This window comes from Rhinolophus hipposideros (assembly GCF_964194185.1).
Source record: "Rhinolophus hipposideros genome assembly, chromosome: 5".
Classification (NCBI taxonomy): Eukaryota; Metazoa; Chordata; class Mammalia; order Chiroptera; family Rhinolophidae; genus Rhinolophus; species Rhinolophus hipposideros.
Window position 1 is genome coordinate 39113146 of NC_138051.1, and position 21060 is coordinate 39134205.

Below are 21060 nucleotides of genomic sequence, written 5' to 3' on the forward strand. Positions count from 1 at the left end.
AAGCAACAACAAAAAAAACCCAGCTATGTCATAAAAGTAAGCATTTTGGTTTAAAGCAAAATAAATATATTTAAAAAAGGTGAATTTATGGTATGAAGCAAAAAAACGCCCTGGTCACTATTTTTATACAATGTCTGTTTCTTCATCTGTAAATGAGAAATATTGTTCCATCTTTACCAAATGCTGTTCCTGATAATCAAATATTTTCAAGAAGTAAAAACCACAGAAATTGCTAAACAAATCTTGTGCTGTTTGATTTTTACCATAGAAACTGGGAACACCTTGACATTTTACAATTAGTTGCTATGCTGGAAGAAGGTCTAATACCAGGTAGTTCCAGGCCCAAGGACCAAGACTAAAATAATGTAATACTATAAATGCCTTCTGAACCTGTTCAGAAAAAATGATACAGTATATACATTCATAGTAACATAAGTAGTAAGAAATAGAAAGAATTATCAGGTCCCAGGCTACAGAATTTGTCCTACATACTCCTGCTTAACACGAGTTGTTTTTTTTTTTCCTAGTCCCAAGTAGACATCTAACCAGCCTCAAAAACTATTTAACCAGCTACCCTGCAGCATTATGACTATCATTCCTTTGCTAAGTTTCAGTATGGAAGAACACAAGCGTACAACAGTTATACCAGCCTTTAGCAAAAGGTTAATCTGAGAATATAGTTAATTCCTAATAAGGTTCCTTAGGTGATTTTTTTTTTTTAAATCACGACAGCAAACAGCTACAGAAAAATGTTACATAAATGGAAACACTTTCACATCAGTATGAGTTAGTGAAGATCGTGGTCATGTGGGCCATTGGTTTCAACAGATGATACAGAATAAAAACCATAGAAGGAAAATCTCCCATGGGAGAAAGAAGGATCTTTAGAGAAAGTTTGAAAAAAAGAGAGAAACACATTATTTTGTTAAAATTTTTTATATTAAAAAATGGCATGAACTTTCTATGTAGAACAAAACTCTTGGGAAGGGAAAAGTGGACAAAACCATTAAAACAGAAATAGTGCTTCAAATGAATCCCATCACCTTGTGATGTCTCTTACAAACAGTCTCTAAACCAACACCAGATACAAGAACAGTCAATCCTACAGAATGAGCAGCAGTCCAGGGCCTCCACACTACTTCATGCAAAAAAAAAAAACTGTTTAAATTAAGCCAGAAGGACCTGTTTCCTTTGTATTAGCTCCTGCTTCTGAAGAATTCTAGTTCTTAGCAGGGCGCTCACTCACCAGCACTTAGAGTGCCTCTTGTGCATCTAGTGCAACAGCCAGTGCATGGCATGAAGGCAACAAAGCACTGCCTAGGACTCAATGCTGCCTTGGAGGCTTACAAAACAGTAGTTACAAGTTCTGGAGTGTGCACCACATTGCCAGCAACGGGATCTGTCACAATAGCAGATGTCAAAAGAGTTAAGCTAATATTTCTCTCTAAAGTACATCTGAAATAGAAAAATCTTTAATATACACCATTTGTAAACAAAATTGCACTTGATTTTGCTTTTTTAAATGATCTGAATTACACTGTAACAGTTTCTTTCTCTCCCTTTTTATTTTCTTTCTTTTAATCATTGCTAGAACCATGGCTCTTTAAGTCAGAAGGACTCTTTTTTCTTCCCCCCCCCCCTCAAAACTATCTCTGCAAGATGTAACCTTGGCTTCTCAGGAAACGGAAAGATCATTAGCAATTTCCCCAATCACCTATGTAACTCCCTAAATAAATAAAAATCACAGGCAGTTGCTCCTGGAGATTACATATTATAGTGTTGATGCCGCAGTTCTTTAGAAGATGTTAAACTTTTTAGTTTGACAGATTAAACAATTTAAATATTATAGAAGGTTCAGGAACAACACACAGAAGTTGCATAAACATCCATGTCAGGGTGTGGGAGGGAAAGGGGCATCAATGTTGTAAATTAAGAAACTTGTAGATTTTTCTCATCCTATGAACTTGTTTTCAGTAACATGTTCTCCTTGTTCTGACACCTCTCGCCAGCTCCCATGCACAAAGATCAAAGAACAGATCAGATGTCATTTCCTCCTTTAATCCCATGGAGTAGTGTAGAAGACTGACACAGAAGCTGATCTCTTCCCAGACACTAACCATCTTCAACTGCACAGCCTCCCATTCTTTACTCCATTTTGGACCTTTCAAAGTGTGTGATCATTCGTTCCTAGGGGGAAAAAAAGGTTTATTTTAAGTACATTAATTTTAAATGGTCTACATTCCAAATACCTTCTACATAGATCATGCACACATACATTTTCCACAAGTACTTGTTTAAGTTCATTAAATATTTAGAGCAATGATTCCTAACCATCTAAGAAAATTTTAAAAGAGATATCCAGGCCCCACACAAAATTCAACTGAATCAAAATCTCTAGACTTTCAGACATCAAACCACAAATCAAAACAAATTGTATGTTTTAGAGACAATTAAGATAATTAAACAAATGTTTACTTAAGATTAAACTTTGATAAAAAATATGTATCTGATTCAGAAATTTAAGTTGAAGAAATAGTCAAGTATGTGGGCAGAGTTAGCCACAAGCATTTCTATGGTAACACTCGGAATTTGAACAAAATACTAGAAAGACTTAAGTGTCCAAAAATATGGGATTGTGTAAACACAGTATGGTATATATCCATATAGTGAATATTATATAGTAAAATATTATATACTGATTAAAATTATATTGATGAAAAAGTTCTAGAGATCTGTTACATAACAATGTACATATAGTTAACACTTTGCACTTGAGAATCATTAGGATGGTCATTTTATGTGTTTTTCACCACAATTTTGTGAGGCGTCCCCAATGCTTTCTGAAATAAGAGACTCTAGAATAACCTTATATTCAGAATGTATCCAGAACTAGTTCCCAAGACTTTATTGTGAAGCTTTCTAGATGAACTGTGTAGAGGTATATTAAAGAATTAAAAATCAACATAAAAATTACAGGTAATAACTTTAATCTTTAATATCTGAAGAGGATAGTGACATTAGTAACACTAAATGGTAGTAACTTAAATATCTTGCTTTGGTCTACTATACTCCTTTCTCAATACTTTTCTTCATTATTTTTGCTTAAATTAGATAAAGGTTAAATCTGAATATCTTAAGACAAATCAGAAAGCAGGACAGTATCGTATTTATTATTTAATTTAAACAAAGACATTCTCAAGTCTGACCATATAACTTTGGAAAAGGGGGACATGTAAAGAAAACATTCGTGAATACTTGAGTTCTAATAAATGTCTATTCTCATCCTTTTTCAGTGATACTCTTACTGAGTCAAATAAATAAAATCTCCCTGAAGAGAGGATTATAGACTCTCTATTAAGTCACCAGACCCACAGTTCATGCACATGATTTGATTACTAACCTCATCTGAATCCAGAAGGGCTGGAAGTGCTCTACAGAGAGAAAAATACCAAATTGAATAATGTAAAATAAAACCGTTAAGTGGTTCATAAAGGACAGTGGAATAATATTTCGATTTAAAGCTTTTTTGTATAATTATCTAAGATTTGCATCTCATTAATGGCTTTCAGGTGGAGGGGGAAAGCAAATACAAAAGAAAGAAGCAAAGTTCCTGGAATTGAATAGAAAAAAACATGTTCTGCATTGTAATAGGACCAATGTTTAATAAAATGACAGCCATAGAAAGGAACTCAAAAATTCCAAAAGACTTATCCCATTGATTTTGAAGATCTACAGCTAAATTTTTCTAAGCAGAAATGTCATCGAATGATCTTGATTACTTTTCTTTGTATATCATTCCTAATCTTTCATTGTTTAACATCTTTTTAACACTTTTAATTATTTTTTTAAGTAATTTAATCTTACATTTCTAAAGTTAACTACAAGTATTATATTCTCTTAGTATATTCGTCAGTTCATTCATTAAAATAATAAAAGTAATACTAACTTTGAAATAAGATTTTTGTAATGATTCAGACTTACACATCTGTCACAGAAGAAGGAACATTCTCTTCTACCCACTTCAAATCATCTTCCTGCTAGAAACACACAAGTACCAATTGTTGCTAAAATGAATAAAATAATATTTCAAGCAAAAATTTAAAGAGGTCTCAAAATTTTTTAATTTAATCTTTTGTCACTCTGAAATAGTATATTCACATAATAAATGGGACTGCTAACAGAAAAATCAAATAATTAAAATGTAGAGTGAATTCACAATTCAAAAAAAAAAATCTGACTAAAAAAAAAAAATCTCATTCTTTATTAGCAAAAAGACCTTAGGTTATCAATGAGGCTACAACTTCACTGACGAAAATCATTAAACAGAACCATGAGACTAGTCTGGTATCTTTTCAGGACATAGTGCCAAACCATCAGTTAAAGATTAATGGGTCCTAAACAGAATCACTTGCTGCCTGTTTTTAAAATGTAAATACAATATATATTAAAGAATTCATAAAAGTAGGCTTAATTACAGCATAGGTAAAGAAAATCATTAAGGCCTGTACATTACTGCTGAGCGGGAAAACAGAGCAAACAGGAAAGAAAAGAAGTCATACTTACTGCTTTGTTTACTTTAGTGTTTCCATTTGGTTCTTGTTTAGTACTTCTCATTTTCATTCCTTCTGAAGAAGGAAAAAAAAGAGATTGGTTAACTATGTCAATGGACCAGCAATGATTGCAAAAATGGATTTACAGATTTATTTTAAGCTTACTGACACTGAATTATACAACAATTGTTTCTCCATCTTTGTATTTATGCTGGGAAGTTCAAAGCCAAATTTTTAGTTCATTTCTAGTAAGCAAAATGGACATTTAATGTGCAATTATTTACTGAACTTACCATAGTGTCATCTTAAGATTCATACCTTTATTTTTGCTTCTCCCTAACTTTACCACATACCAAACTGAGGAAGGACAGTTATAAAATAATAAACAATGTGTTTATATTGAAGTATCTTGATTTTGATACTCAAAATGTTATACAGTTGACCCTGGAACAAGTGTTTGAACTGTACATGTGCACTTATATGTGGATTTTTTTCAATAAACACAGTAAATATATTTTCTCTTCTTTATGATTTTTAAAATATTATCTTTTCTCTAGCTTAATTGTAATACAGCATATAATACATATAATATACAAAATACTTCTTAATCAACTGTTTTCGTAAGGCTTCGTAAGGCTTCCTTCCAGTCAATAGTAGGCTATTAGTATTTAGGTTTTGAGAGGAGTCAAAAGTTATACACAGATTTTCAACTGCATGGGAGGTCAGAGCCCCTAATACCCATGTTGTTCAGGATCAACTGTACTTGCTTTACTCTATTTCCAAAAGCCAGCAAACAATATTTAAAGAACAAATAAAAGGTGAGTTTTATCACTACCAAAGCTTTCTTTCAACATAGGTTCCTTCTGTTCATCATCCTCCTCTTCCTCAGACAATGGTGAAAAGGCAAACCTGACAGAACAAAGGTAGAACAGACGGGGAAAAATTAGAAAACTACAAAAGTTGCTACACTATCTGGATTTTACAGGACTAATTATTGAAATTGCCATTTATGACCATCCAAAATATCTGTTTGTTGAATAATAAAATAATTCTTCCCCTTCAGAAAGCTCTCAATTGCCTATATTAGCAAGTGAGAAGGAGGACAGTATCATATTTATGAGTGCAGGCTCAGCCACATATTCCCTGTGTCTTTAGACAAGTTCCCTGTGCCCCAGTTTTCCCATCTGTAAACGGGGATAACAGAACATTACTCATAGAGGTCTTCTGTCAAAAGAAAATAAGCCATTTCAAAAAGTGCTTAGAATAATACCTGACACGTAGTAAGCATTCAATAAATGTTCATTTACAAACATAGGTATCACACAGAAGTAAGTAAACTCTCGTAATTTAAAATCTCAGTTTCCATGTGGGGAACTGAAAAGATGAGGCCTAATCTGGTACATCTCAGATATCTTTCCTTCACAACTTCCAAGAGACTCAGCAAAGCAGCTGCCTGATAGGTAATTAATTCCTAGAACGCTTTAGCTTCGAACTTGCTCCCCACTTACTGTTGCCTAGTGTTTTCATTCTACTATGTTTTTAAATCTCCCTTTCACAATAAAAAACAAACAAACATAAAAAAACAAACTCTTTAAAAGCTAGAAAAGAATTTCTTAAATAAGACACAAAATATACAATCCACGAAGGAAAAAAATGACAAATTTGACTCATTTTCTGAGTTTTTCTATGACCAAAACCACCATTAAAAAGTTCAAAGATGGAGGCCAACCCGGTGGCTCAGGTGGTTAGAGCTCTATGCTCCTAACTCCGAAGGCTGCCGGTTCAATTCCCACATGGGCCAGTGGGCTCTCAACCACAAGGTTGCCAGTTCAATTCCGTGAGTCCCGCAAGGGATGGTGGGCCCTGCCCCCTGCAACTAAGACTGAACACGGCACTTTGAGCTGAGCTGCCGCTGAGCTCCCAGATGGCCTAGTTGGTTGGAGCGCATCCTCTCAACCACATGGTTGCCGGTTCAACTCCCACAAGGGATGGTGGGCTGCTACCCTGCAACTAACAACGGCAACTGGACCTGGAGCTGAGCTGCGCCCTCCACAACTAAGACTGAAAGGACAACAACTTGACTTGGAAAAAAAGTCCTGGAAGTACACACTGTTCCCCCAATAAAGTCCTGTTCCCCTTCCCCAATAAAATCTTAAAAAAAAAAAAAAAAGTTCAAAGATAATCAACAAGCTTGATTATAATTAATAGTTATAAAGTACGATGGGAAAAAATGGGGCACAGGAGTATTAGAGTGTATAAGAATAGATGTAGAAGTGTATATAATACATCATTGTAGCTTACTCCTATTTTTCATGTCCTCTGTGCAGAACAGGTAACATAGTAGGCCTTCAGAAGGACCTCCTTACAAGAATTCATCATGCTGGTGTCTGGGAACCTGGCACTTGATCTATTCCCTAACTGATAAGGGTGGATCGCTGTGCTTAGATTGTCTGCACAATACAATCCTTAATAAAATTTGCTTTCTTTCTGGGAACCTGGAATTTTGGTACATATTATTTGGGTGGTGCTTATGTGATCAGCCACCAATAAAAACCTGATTGTTTCTTGCTGGGGAAAACAGCACGCTTGATATATTATACTTCCTTAGAAGAGGGCAAGAAAATACGGATTTTTCTAGACTACATCTTTGTCTTTTCCCTTGCTGATCTCATCAGATCACTATAGTAAATCTTTGCTCTAAGTACAACTATATGCTGAGTACCATGAGTCCTAAACATATTGGTGGTCTTGGGATGCTGAAACACCCCAACTGGAAATACAATGTTTCCCCAAAAATAAGACCTAGGCGACAATCAGCTCTAATGCGTCTTTTGGAGAAAAAATTAATATAAGGCTCGGTCTTGTTTTACTATGAGACTGGGTATATGATATGATATGATATGATATGATATATGATATGATATATGATGTGATATAATACTGGGTCTGATATTAATTTTTGCTCCAAAAGATGCATTAGAGCTGATTGTCCAGGTAGGTCTTATTTTCAGGGAAACACAGTATATCATGTGAAAAGAGTAGGCTATTTTCATGGGGTAAAAGGATGTCATTTATTTTCTTTATAAATCTTTTATCAGTAGGTCTGATCACAAAATTATTAATAGCTAGTTAGTTATACCATCTCATCGTTTTCCCTCTTTGGTGGTGTGATTGCATAATATAAGATCCGAACTGTCTAAACACATAAGGGGGAGAAAGGAAAAAAAGGGGAAACAAAAGTAGGGAGAGTCACAAAATAAAGGTAGCCATTCCCTAAACAGTTGAGATTTGCCTATAGTTTGACAAAGCAAATTCACACGCGGATTGTTAATTCCAAAGTCAGTCACGTAAGTTTTCATTTCACTCTCTACTGTTACGAAGTGGACTGGGCTACTGACTACACAAGTTGTTCTTCCTTTCTGGACACCAGACAGGTGTGATTCTCATTACAAGTGTCACAATCTATGCACCTACCTTATTTTCCCATACAAATACTTATATTATCAGATGTTAGCATTGAAAGGGACCTCATATCAATTAATTCAATTAATTCATCCTCATTACATGAAGAGGAAACTAAGGCCCAGATTGGTGAAAGAGGCAGCATGCCAAAAATCAGAATGCAAATTAACAGAAGAGCTGAGACGGGAACCCAATTCTCCTGATTCCAGACCAGACCCAGTGAGTGTTCCTTCCACTATGTGACGCAGCCCTAACACTGTCACCCACTGACCCACGCCTAACTAATGACATGGCCATTCAATGGTTAGCAGGGTAAAATAAGAAATGTCCAAGAACCTCTGGTTGTTTGCAGATGGTCGCCAGAGCACCATGATGACAAAGAGGATCATGGAAAACAGCAACCTCCAGATGGCATCGTCCACCCACAGCTCCCGCCAATCCTATCAAAAGGGGGGAAAGTACAACACTTATATATTAATACATTATCTTAATCTTTTGTTCACAAGCCCTTGGCATAGAACAAGAATCACTTATATATTCATTCAATTTATATTTACTAAGAGCTTGCTTATATTAGGCATCGTGTTAAGTGCAGGAACATAGTTCCTTCCCTTGTAGTGTTTACTGTTGTTAAAGAAAAGGCACCAACTAACTAGAGCACTTACTTGTCAGTGCTTCTTTATAGCTCTGAGAATCTTTGGGGAAGGATTTTTATACAAGGTAAAAGAAAGTAACATTAGATTATTATTTTTTCTAATTTTGATTTCTATTTATTTTTACTAAAATAAAGCCTTAGACCTCTCCAGAGAAACATTACTGGCCACAGTCTTTGTGCTCATGTCTTAAGGAAATGGCTTCTACTCAGATTAACATTATTTATACATACTTCATGTTCAGGACTCTGGATTTGAGAATTTTTAGTTAAGCTAAGATTGGGCTATGACATACTATGGTTATCACTGACAAAATTCTCTCCTCGTATTGACATGTATATACATATATATGGTCAGATCACCCCTCCCCAAACAAAACAAAACAAAACAAAATAAAAAATCCTACCACACCAAGAAACATAGTAGTATCAAATATTTAGGAGGAGGGAAGCATTCTAACCTTCAGAGTGGAGTCTTAGCCCTAACTCCTTATAAGGTATGAACTTTACCACCGTTGTCAACATCGTCCTCTGTGTATAAAACAGTGCATTACTCATAAATGCATGTGTTTATTACTCACCGACTGACAAGTCACTATCCTGAACTTCATGGTTGTCCATATGATAAACACAATGGAGGCTAAGGGGAAATAAAAAACCTGGTCAGAGCATGAATGCTGGTTTATATCCTCAGTAACATTCTCCAGTTTCCACACATCCTTAACTCCTAACACACCACAATCATTTTCTATCAGTTATTTTAATAAATGTATTCAATACAAATTTACTTAACAACTACTATAAGCAAGGCCCACAATATGCACTCTTCTCAACACTTTTTGTCCTTAACGAATAGTGTTATCATCTGGCTACTTCAGTAACCCTCAGAACTGGAAAAGAAGGTATTGGAAATGTGCCTTTTTCCAGTATTATCAATAATATGATTTTTTCCCCCTTCCTTTATCCTTACTATAGTAATGCTAATTTTTCTTTGGCTGGTCAGATGGAAAAAAAGGTTCATAAAATGACTGCAAGACAAACAGCTACTGGTTCCAATGATAGGCCAGACCTTTCATTCCTGGTACAAGGGCCAAAAGGTAGGCAAATCGGCTTGCTTTGGCTGTGGTCTAACTAACGTCTGTATTTTATGCGTGTTTAGTGACATATGTAAAAGCAATATAATAGCAATGTACCCTCATCTAAAATTCTGCAGGCATTTAATGAAGCCTAATAGCTAGTATTGTCTTCTAAAAGTAATCTAGATGCTATATATGGCATTCAAGCTAACTTGCCTCAAGAAAAAGAAGGGAGACAGGAGAAGGATACACTAAGAACTGAAATTATATACAATTGATTTTCAACTATTACGCTTAAAATAAGTAAGTGGCTTTCAATCTTTTTTGAACCACAGACCCCTTTGAGAATTAGACAAAAGCTAAAGACCCATTCCCCAAATAAAATGTACAAACCTTTCTGTGTAATTTTGGAGCACCCACTTACGGCCTCTCAGGTTAAGAATCTCTGTTCTAAAAGGATGGCATCTAAACAGCAGGAAGAAAGTCCCGAACTTACCTGCCACTGCCAAGATAAGTGTGTTGGTGAAATGTCGGTACAAAGAGAGTTTTACAATGTTCCTCCGAAGTTTTAATAGCTTCATTGTTTGAGTCAAGCTAATAAATATGTGTTTGCAGGTCAAGGAAATCAACATTCAAAAAAACGAGCTAATAAATTAATCCTCAAATTTCTTTGAGGCTCAGGGTGACACTGATAGAGCTATGGATCCAAGAAGCCTTACAGTTAGCTCTCTTATTCTCAGTCTCACAAACACCCCCCAGCCTCACCGTGATTAATAAGTCTACATTTTTAATGAGATACTGAAGAGAAGATAAAACCAGGATAAAAGAATGAAAAAACAGTAAAAAATGAAAAATATAAAAAGAGAAAGACAGGAAAAAATAAAGATGAAAAAGAAAGACAAATCGAAGAAAATGAAATGAAAATGAGTAACAGACAAGGAAACAGAAGTTAGCATCATTTTCTCTTTTCCTTTAAGGTAGTAGCTCTGTTCTCTATGTCCCAGCTAATCCAGTCTAGGGGCATAAATACACTCATTACCTACAACCTCCCAGAGTCCTACACTTACTTGGTCCCTTTGCGCCATGTTAAGGAACCTGTCATCAGCTGCCTTATCAATCCTGAATTAAAAGGACCATACAGTTACAAATGGCTGAGAATCCCAGGCAGTTAGGTTCTAAAAGCAGCAACTCTCCATTTTCAGAACATTACTCCAAAGTAGAAGTTGCCACAGAAAGATAGGAGTAGAAGTAATGACTACTAAAGGTGGTATCTGCTCTCATGTCCAACTTTCAGAATCAGCAGATATGAAAATAACTGAGATGGAACTTGCTCTGCCCTTTGACAGAGACTTATAGCTGTTACCTAATCATCGGGTCATCTTATTATGTGGTCCAGTCCCACCTTCCTCTCTACTCTTCCCAGTATTCATAGAGGATTACAAAGCACAGTTGAAAGACATTGACCTAGGAAAGCTTTGGTCATTTGAACCCAAAATACTTCAATTTCGAACATTTCTGATACGTGACAATCCACTCAAATTCACAAAATTACAATTTTGTTTATGTTCAGTTGTTTGTAACAGTCACAGTCTACCAAGACAATAACACTGCATAATTACACATAGGACCAAATACACAAAAACCAAAACAAATTTTTAAAACCCCCAAAAAGATAAAAGTCCAAAAACTTGAATCCTTCATTTAACAGGCCAAGTCCCTAATAAACAAATGTTTGATTTTAAGAAGCAAAAGAAGAAAATTACTCAAATAGAAACTTGTTTGTTATCTGCTAGATGACTTTGCCTATAAATGAATCAGTATTTATTTCAAAGAGTGCAAGCTTTCAGACAATTCCAAGCTTTTCAATGATAATACAAAACATTTACACTGGGAGGGTTAAAATCTGCTAAACCTACATAGAATTTTAAGAGCCTAACAATCTTATGTCGTTCCTGAAACCACATTTTAAGAATCAAAATCTTTTCATCATTTTCAAAGCATTTAATAATTCCTAGAGGCTGACAGAAAGAGCAGGAGCAGAGCAGCTAGTGAGTCTAACACTAAATGGGGTGCACAAAAAAGGGTCCAAAATCGAGGTAAAATGCTCATTAAAAAATTTAAAAAATTAAAAACAAATTAAAAACACTGGACCGTTTATCTTTTTGCTCAGTTCACAGTCACCAAGTTCTGATGCAATTTTTAAAATTAAAAAACAAAAAGAACTGCTTACCTGAGCCCTTAGGTTGTTAGAGTGAAAATACCCTATTCCCCAGGCTAAGGAGTAATCAATAAAACTGGTAAAAACCCTTTGCAGAAAGACCAATGGAAACCCATCTCCAAGGGGAGAAAATGGACCGCCATCAAACAAGCCAATGAGAAGGATATCCACCAGCACAGGGCAGTGTCTAGGAAAGCCAAGGGGATAAAGGCCAAGGAAGCAAGATCAGTCTGGGCCTGCAGATAAAGAAAAAGAGGTGGTGAAAAAGAGATGTCTAGAGAGGCACAGAGAAGAAACCAGCACACGATTTTGCATTTATATAATCTGAAATGATTTTGCATTTGAAGTGAAAGAAAATAAAAAGGAGTTACACTTGGCACCTACATCATTCTTCCCTTCTGACAAATCATCACGTAGAATATACAGCTGTAAGCATTTCATACAAACTGTCAATTACAATCTCAATACAATGACACATGCTGCTAATCACCATAGAGTTTTTAGCGTGCTAAAATCCATGTTAAGAAGTGACCACACCAAAAAAGTTATGGTGGTATAAGCCTGCATCCCATGCTATAATTTTGATTTTGGCTACAAATCTAAAAAGACCCTACTCATTTTAAAATTACTACATCATTAACATACGAACAATTATTGATTTCCAGAATTATAATGTAATTTTACAGAGAGCTCACCTCAAAATATGATGTAAGGCAAGTATCTGTCCACAAAACTATGCTGCTTGTTTTCACAAGTTTATATACATAAAAGATTCTATTTATATTATCATTACCCAATCATCAGAACATTATTGAAAGGATATCCATAAAATAATACAGGCATCAATTGCTGACAGGGCCAGGTTTACTACCAAAGCCAAGGGATAAACAAAATACTACAGCAGAAGAAAATGAAATTGACAGAGGGTTAAAGTTACTAAAAGTCTAAGGAAGTTACAGACACAGGATAGTGTGATTTGAATACCTAATTTGTATCCATACAGGATAGTGTGATTTGAATACCTAATTTGCATCGATAAAGTAGTCTACGTAAGAGGAAATTTATTGCAAAACTTACTAAACCCAGTTTAATTCAGAGGAAAGTTGAGTTGATAGCATTTACCACCTTGACTCTAACAGGTTATTGCAGAGTGATTTTTAAATAAGAAAATAAATTTTAAAAAATGACCTAAGGAGGCCAAGTTTTTCACATAATCCAGCTCTGACATAAATTTCTTTATCACTTATATTTCATTGCTTTGGGCTCCTTCCCCCAAAAGAGCATACTTGTGCAATTCTCAAGAATTATGTGAAATTTAAATAATTGTATTTTAAGAAAGCCTTTGAAAATCAAGTGCTGTTTAAGCAAACCCACTGTCACTTTAAAACAAAAATTAGATTAACCAGCAAATGTGTGATTACAATGTTTACCACTTATATAAGAATGGAGCCCACTGCCCAGGAGGAGGAACTAAATAAGTAGCAATTTGGTGACAGGTGGGAAAGCATTCATTCTGGGTCACAAATTAATTTATAAAGCTCTAAAAGATTAAAAAGAAAAATGAGGGGGCAGTGGTTGTTAGCACCGTTGGTTAGAGCATGGTGCTCTTAACAACAAGGTTGCCGGTTCGATCCCCACATGGGCCACTGTGAGCTGCGCCCTCCACAACTAGATTGAAACAACTACTTGACTTGGAGCTGATGTGTCCTGGAAAAACACTTAAAATACATAAAAGTTTAAAAAAAAGAAAAAGAAAAATGAATTACACATTTTGAAAAGCAGAGCCCAAAAGTGACATAGAGCAAATAATGAAGAAGCTCACAGACATTTCCAATTCACCTTCTCAAAAACACTGTGTCTGAACTGACCACAAATACTTAGATTAAACAGTACTGACCCCAGTAACTCTGAGGACCCCTTCCATGCCAGAGAACAAAAGATAAAGGGCTCCTGCTACCACAACCTTATGAAGAGTGACTCCAAGGCGAGGCCTAAAGAGGAAGCAAAAAGATAGTTGAGCACAAATACAACAAACCCCAAGACAAGTTCATGTTGATTAATACAGGCCAATCACTTAACAGAGATAAGCCAGACATACTTGGTGAATTCACCTGAGAGAAAAAAAACTCAGACGAACATATGGTCTTAAAACAAGATACTGAATACTAGAATTCTCCAAATCAGATCCCTGGTTACTAGATTTAAAAAAAAATGTATTATAGAGATTTTTGAAACATATTCAATAGTATAATGAACCCCTATATACCCAACATCCAGTCCTAACAGCCATCAGCCTATGGCCAATCCTGCCCCATGCATACCCCATCCACTTCCTATCCTCCCAAGTTATCTTGAAACAAATCGTAAACATCATATCTTTTATTTGTACATGTTTCAGTATGTTTTTAAACAGGTAAGAACTTTTTAAAAAAACACAATCAGAGTATCATTATCAAATCTAAAAATTAATAACAATTTTTTAATATAATCAAATACCCTGTTGAAGCTCATCAGATAAACTGTACATTACTAAGCTCAAAATCCAACAATATGTGAAAAATCTTTTGAGCAGCTTCCATTTGAAGGAGGAAAAGTCTTAGATCCTGAGGTATTCAAAACCTGCATTTTAACAATATCCCCAGAAGATTCATTAGTGCATGAATGAGAACCAGTACCTTAAATCCTATCGACCTAAGCCTTTAACAATATTTGTTCTTATATTTTTTCATTATATACTAGAAAAGTCCTATATGGGTTGCGATTTTTCTCCACACTGGTATATTTTAGAAACCTAGAATACTTCTCGGCATATAGGAGGCATTCCAATATTTGTTAAATGAATACATTCTAAAAATGTAAACCCCTACCCCCCAGTCCCATTTAAAGCAAAACTCATTTATATGAATAAATTTTAAAAGTGAAAATCTCCCATTTCTTTAATCCCACTTGAAACAATACTCCTTGAAATAACTGTCTATACCTGGCTAGCTCCAATTCCTGTTCTTTTCTTCCTTGGACTCACTCCAGTCAAGCTCACTCCAAGTCCTAAAACTTCACCAAAACCATTCTTCTTAAGCTCACTAACATCCTACATATAGTCAAATCCAGTGGTCAACCCTCAATACCCTTTGGCACAATTAATCAATCCCCTTGAAAGAGTCTTCAAATTTCCTCCCATGGCCCTGGTCACTCCTCAGTTTCCTCTACTCTAATTCTACTTCATCTCACTGACTTCTAGGTAATAGAAAATACTCAAGGGCTCAGTCCTTTGACCTCTTCTCTATATACATTCACTCCCTTGGTGATCACATCCAGTCTCACGGCATTAAATAACATCTACATCCCAATGACTCCCAAATTTGTATCTCTGCCCTAACCCGTACTTGCCTCATGTGGATATCTAATGGAACTCCTAACCTTGCCCCTACTGCAAACTTACTCCACCTAAGGCCTTCCTGAACGCAGTAAATATCCACTGCCTCCATCCATTTGCTCACAACAAAACAGTTGGCATCATCCTTGATTCCTCTTCTCTCACATCACACATCTGATCCAGCAGCAAAGTCCACTGGCTCTACCCTCAAAATATACACAGAATTGAAACATATCTTAGCACGTCTTCCCCTCGAAGTCCACACAGTTCCCTCGCCAACCTGAGATCTTTGCCACTAAGACCTTTGTCACTAAGCGTCTTCCTTGACCACCCTATTTATAATTGCAAGCTCCACCTTCTGCCTGGCAGTCTCTGTACCCTCTGCGCACTTTATCTGCCCGAGTACTTTGTCACTGACGTAGTAGATATTTACTCACTTATTTGTGTCTGTGCCCCTCCAGTGTAAACTCCAAGTCTTTTGTTTATTTGCTGTATCCCCAGGGCCTAGAACAATGCCTAATATATAGAAGGAACTCAATAAAACGTTTTTGAATTAAAAAATTATTTTCAGACTGTTACAGCAAGAATGCTCTTCCCATAGAAACTCTGCTTTCCAAAATATTTTGGAAGAGTAAAGTCACTATAAATTTACTCTCAAAGTTTGGTATTTCCATGACATTCACTACATTGCAGGTTTTCCTACAGATGCTCCTCGAATTCTCAGCTCTGAAATGAAACACTAACATTTCTTCAACTTTTACAAATCTATAAAATTTCAGAACTATTTCTTATATCAACTCTTTCTGAACTATTACCCTGGGAATCTGCAATACTGTTTCAATGTAATCAGCATGTTAATTTGCTTTTCCACATAGCTAGTTAATACTTACTTGACTATGCCATACCCCAGACTGACTATGATGACCAGGGTTCGAGCCAGTGAGCGTTTAACTGCCGAAAGCAGCTCTGCAAGGATCAAGGCGCCTTGGACTACAAGAAATAAGAAAGAGGAAAAAGGTGCTATAATCCAGGTTTGAGAAAAGGTACAATTGTCGAACAAGAATGTAGATCTCTAATACTCTTCAGAGTTAGCACTGATATTAATCCTACTAAAAAAGAATACTCCTTCAATTTTTACCAGTATACAAGCTGGTATGATTTACCCAGGTGAACACCTCAATTTACCTTCCCTTCCCACCCTCCACTTCCAGTTTATAGCATCTACGGAATAGTCTCCCCATTTTTAAAAACTGAAATGTAGCTATACATAGAATAAGACAAAACACACACATTTTCAATTCATTTTCACATCTACTACTTTCAAGCCTTTTCAAAGACCAGGGAAAGATCTAATTAGTATATCTTGCAACAATAATTATCAATAATTAAATGGTCTGATTAGAGAGAACTGAAGCTATTGCAAAAACTTCAATATAAAATAATTTCTGTCATTATTTGTTCACCTCACTAAACCATAAGCACCCTCCTGTCTTATTGGTATTACTGTATTTCACCAATTCTTAGATGCGCCCCCTTCCCCCCCACCAATTTTAACATCTTTGAAATCAAAATGTATTACAAGCAATGGCGGTAGTTTCTTCATAGATGTATATAGTCATGCTTCCTTCAAAATCAACGGCAATTAAGATTCATTGATGGGATAATCTTTCCCAAAATGGCCATTCCTGTTTTAACTTTCGTGAATATATTTCAGTAAAATGACTCTTAAATCACTGAACCAATAAGTTTTAAGATTAAAAACAAAAGTGACAATCATATTGCTTAAGTTATCCTAATAATTAAATAATTGAAAAGTTAAACCTGCGTAATGACTGCTAACCTTAGTAAAATTGTCACACATCTCATGTGCCAATTACTTACAAACTGCCATACATTTTTTGGTTACATACCAGATTCTCCTTTGTATCGGATGTTCTGAAATTCTGCATAGAAGACAGCTTTCTCAAGCATTCCCAGGAAAATGACAGCACCGATCCAAAACTGAATTCTCAGGAGATCTCTCCAGTAGCAGGCAGACCATGCCAGCCACAGAACACCAAACAGGACATACACAATGCACATCACCATGAAAAACTGTCATGGAAGTGGATAAGAAATTAAAAGGAGGATTAAGGCCGAGAGTCAATTTAGAATCAATATAAACTCTTAACAAGCTCTAAAAAATATACATCTCATACCTCCTATTTAAAAATGATTCTTACTTTGGAATTCAATACTAACATGAAAATACTGTCTCCTCTTGAGCAGATGGAGACCACCTAAGTAAAGGCTTCTCCTCGAGAGTGACTGCTCATTTGTATTAAATGAGCTTTTTCAGCTCACAATGTAAAATTACAAAAACGAAGGGAACACCGAAGAGGAAAACAGGCATGTCAGGGTTAGGATATATCTGAAGGCAATGAAACACACAAAGTGGGAAAACTATAAAAAGGAAATAAAGAAAAAAATCATGAACAAAAAATATCTCAAAATACATTAAGGATATTCCTATAGACACATACACACTGAAAAGGATGAGGCTTCATCATTTCGTTACTTTAAGTGGAATCAGAAACTTTAGGGTTGTAAGATGTACCCTGCTTTGGATTGTAGAAAAAACATGATGTGAAACGATCTTTGAGAAACTTTGCAACTCTAAAATTCCACAAGTCATCAACCTCTTCATTTTACAGATGAGAAAATGAGGCATGAAGAGGTTCACTGACACTCCCAAGGTCACATTCTAGTACAAAGCAAATACAGAAGTACAAGCAATATTTTCCAAACTGTTTAGGAACAATTCTTCACAAAAGAATATTGCCATGAAACACGGATAATCTTTCAAGCTAAACTCATTTAATATTGAGGTTAAAGAATATAAGTTTACTTACAATCATCAATGGATATTCTTCAAGTGTGAGGTATTCATAGGGACCCTTCACTTCAACAGTCACTGCCAAAAACACAGTCCTCAGAATTAATGTAAAGGATGCAGAAATTATTATAAACAAAAACGTTATCTGGTATTTGTTGAAATTAATGAAAATTCCAGTGGGTCATTTACTTTTTTAACCATTTCAATCCTGGAGAATATTACATTTGTAGAGCACTTTGAAATTCATGAAGTGTTGTCATGGCTCATGCCGTGTCCCCATAGGTCTCCATGCCTCTGCTCTAGTCAGTATCTTAAGTGGAAAAGCCCTCTGTTCATATTAAAGACTAGATTGGATGCATTTCCTCCACAAAGCCTCTGTGAGCTGCCAAACTGGAACTTCCCCATCTCCTCTAAATTCCAAACACACTTCATATATACTTTTTCTTACAACACATCACTAATATGCTTTGAAAAGTATAGGACTTCATTCCTTCATTCCGATGCCCTCTACGTCTTCTCTCTTTCCTTATCTACCTTTTCCTATTCTCTCTTTCCTTATCTACCTTTTCCTATTGTTGTTATTTTACCTACTTCAATTTTACGTGACATTGTTACATTAATATATCATTTTTAGAAGGTGCTTAATAATAACAAAGTGTTTAATGAAGTAGAACAAGTGACAGTAATAAGAATCTGAAAGACAGATTTGCTTTAGGGAAGCAAACCTATGACTATTTTTAAATTGTTATGGATAAAACTATTTAAATAAATTTTACATATGATTAATAAATAAAAACTGATTTACCTAAAAAGTGATTTCTATCTCCAGAGACAGACTAATAACTGACTAGTAAACAAAAATTTCCTACTAATGTTTATCAGGCTAAAAGGACATGCCACTATTAAAAGTAAATTGGGTCCAATACTTTTAGGAACAAAAGACCACATAATAGCAATCATAAAAATTTCATAGCAGAACTGGTTATTAAATCTATACCTTCTTAATTTAATGAGTAAATAAAACAATTACTGAGTATTTGCCACATTCTTTGCTTACTCTATGCCAGAGGTCAGCAAAATACAGCACATGGACCAAATCTGGCCACCTACTTTTTGTAAATAAAGTTTTATTAGAAAACAGCCACATCCATTCATTTACATATTTTCTAAGGCTGCAGTCCACAATGGCAGAGTTGGGTAGTTGTAGGAGAGAGATCATTTACTATCTGACCCTTTAAGAAAAAGTTAGCTAATCCCTGCTCTACAATAAAATATAACTGTACACTTACTGTGTGACACACACTATGGAAACATAGGAGATGGTAAAATGTGTAAGATGTTTTCTGCTATCCTAGTAGATTACCATCTAGAGGGAATAGGAAGTTGAAAAGCAACACAGAGAAATGTCCTTGAGTCAGAACCAGAAGAATGAGTATGTATTTTCCAGGACAAAGTAAAAAGCCATCCGGGAAGAAAAACATAACAAAGACAGGTGTGAAAATGCATGATATATTTAAAGAATACAGTCTCAAAAAAAAAATACAGTCTCAGATTACATGTACATCGTAGCATTTTCACACAAGGCAGCAAGGTAAACTGGGACAAGCTGTAGTTTTACAAGCCTTCCTGTAGACTGTGGATATTTTATAGGCAATAGGGAGAATTCAAAGGTTTTAATGAAGGGGGAAAAATGGTAAAACTGTTTTAGAGAGAAAATTCTAGGATTTACACATAGTGTTGTTTAATCTATGCCTTAAAGTATCTTCTTCTTAGCTCCAAACAACAGGTAGATAAAACAAAAAGGACATACACTAAAAAATAAGGTAAATATCTCCAAATACAAAACTGAACATAACTCAGAACCATGCATGATACTGAATCCATGGTCATGTGGACTCTGGGCTCAAAAGCAGGCTATGGTAGTTAGGAGTGCAGTTCCTGAGAAATCAATGAAACTAATAGGATTCTAAGAAAAAGAGGGACCAGAACCAGATTGTGATGCCTGAAAAGGCTGAAGTGGAATGAAGCAGGGCTTCTCTTCCATCCTTTATAAAGAAAGAAGGTAGGAAATTAACACTGGCAACTATTCCTTGAGGCTGTTACTCATTAGAAAGCCGTGGGCCTAGAGATAAAGGAGGAGACACATAAGTCTTAGGTCCAGAAATTGTGCCAGGCCACCTGCTGGTTTGCCTAGATCTGCTATATCCCATAGTACTACAGAGCATAAGACCCATTCTGGATTGGGATTAAACATTCAACACAAGAATTCACCAAAAAACCAAAGTTTAAAATTAAGTCAGATGACTATATGAAACTTAAAAGTTTCTGAACAGCAAAAGAAACCATCGACAAAATAAAGAGGCAACCGACTGAATGGGAGAAGATTTTTGCAAACAGTTCCTCCGATAAGGGTCTAATATCCAAAATATACAAGGAACTCATGAAACTCAACAACAAAAAAACAAACAACCCAACTGAAAGATGGGCAGAGGACCTGAAGAGACATTTCTCTAAAGAGGACTTACAAATGGCAAATAGACATATGAAAAAATGCTCAACATCACTAATCATCAGAGAAATGCAAATAAAAACCACAATGAGCTATCACCTCACCCCAGTCAGAATGGCTATCATCAACAAGACAAATAGCAACAAGTGTTGGAGAGGCTGTGGAGAAAAAGAAACCCTCATACACTGCTGGTGGGAATGCAGATTGGTGCGGCTGCTATGGAAGGCAGTGTGGAGGTTTCTCAAGAAATTACGAATAGAATTACCATATGACCCAGCAATCGCTCTCCTGGGTATCTACCCAAAAAATCTGAAAGGATTCCTCTATAGAGATACGTGTACTCCA

The 21060-nt window shown here is 35.7% G+C and overlaps 1 protein-coding gene across 5 annotated transcripts in view; it reads right to left on the minus strand.

Moving 5' to 3' along the window:
• Positions 1-47: 47 nt before the first annotated feature.
• Positions 48-21060, minus strand: part of TMEM87A (transmembrane protein 87A) — a 38151-nt gene continuing 17138 nt past the window's right edge. Inside the window, exons 8-20 of one of the 5 annotated variants that reach the window (XM_081049234.1) lie at positions 18223-18284; positions 17242-17425; positions 16222-16321; positions 13856-13949; positions 12126-12194; positions 10237-10345; positions 9246-9304; positions 8349-8452; positions 5386-5459; positions 4564-4625; positions 3982-4037; positions 3401-3431; positions 48-2187 (exon numbers count right to left, since the gene is read on the minus strand). In XM_081049234.1, coding sequence (XP_080905360.1) covers positions 2146-2187; positions 3401-3431; positions 3982-4037; positions 4564-4625; positions 5386-5459; positions 8349-8452; positions 9246-9304; positions 10237-10345; positions 12126-12194; positions 13856-13949; positions 16222-16321; positions 17242-17425; positions 18223-18284 — 1046 coding nt within the window. In that variant the 3' untranslated portion in view covers positions 48-2145. Of the gene's footprint in view, positions 2188-3400; positions 3432-3981; positions 4038-4563; positions 4626-5385; positions 5460-8348; positions 8453-9245; positions 9305-10236; positions 10346-12121; positions 12195-12781; positions 12854-13855; positions 13950-16221; positions 16322-17241; positions 17426-18222; positions 18285-21060 lie in introns of all 5 variants that reach the window. The other 4 variants (XM_081049235.1, XM_081049233.1, XM_081049237.1 and 1 more) reach the window with 4 other exon arrangements.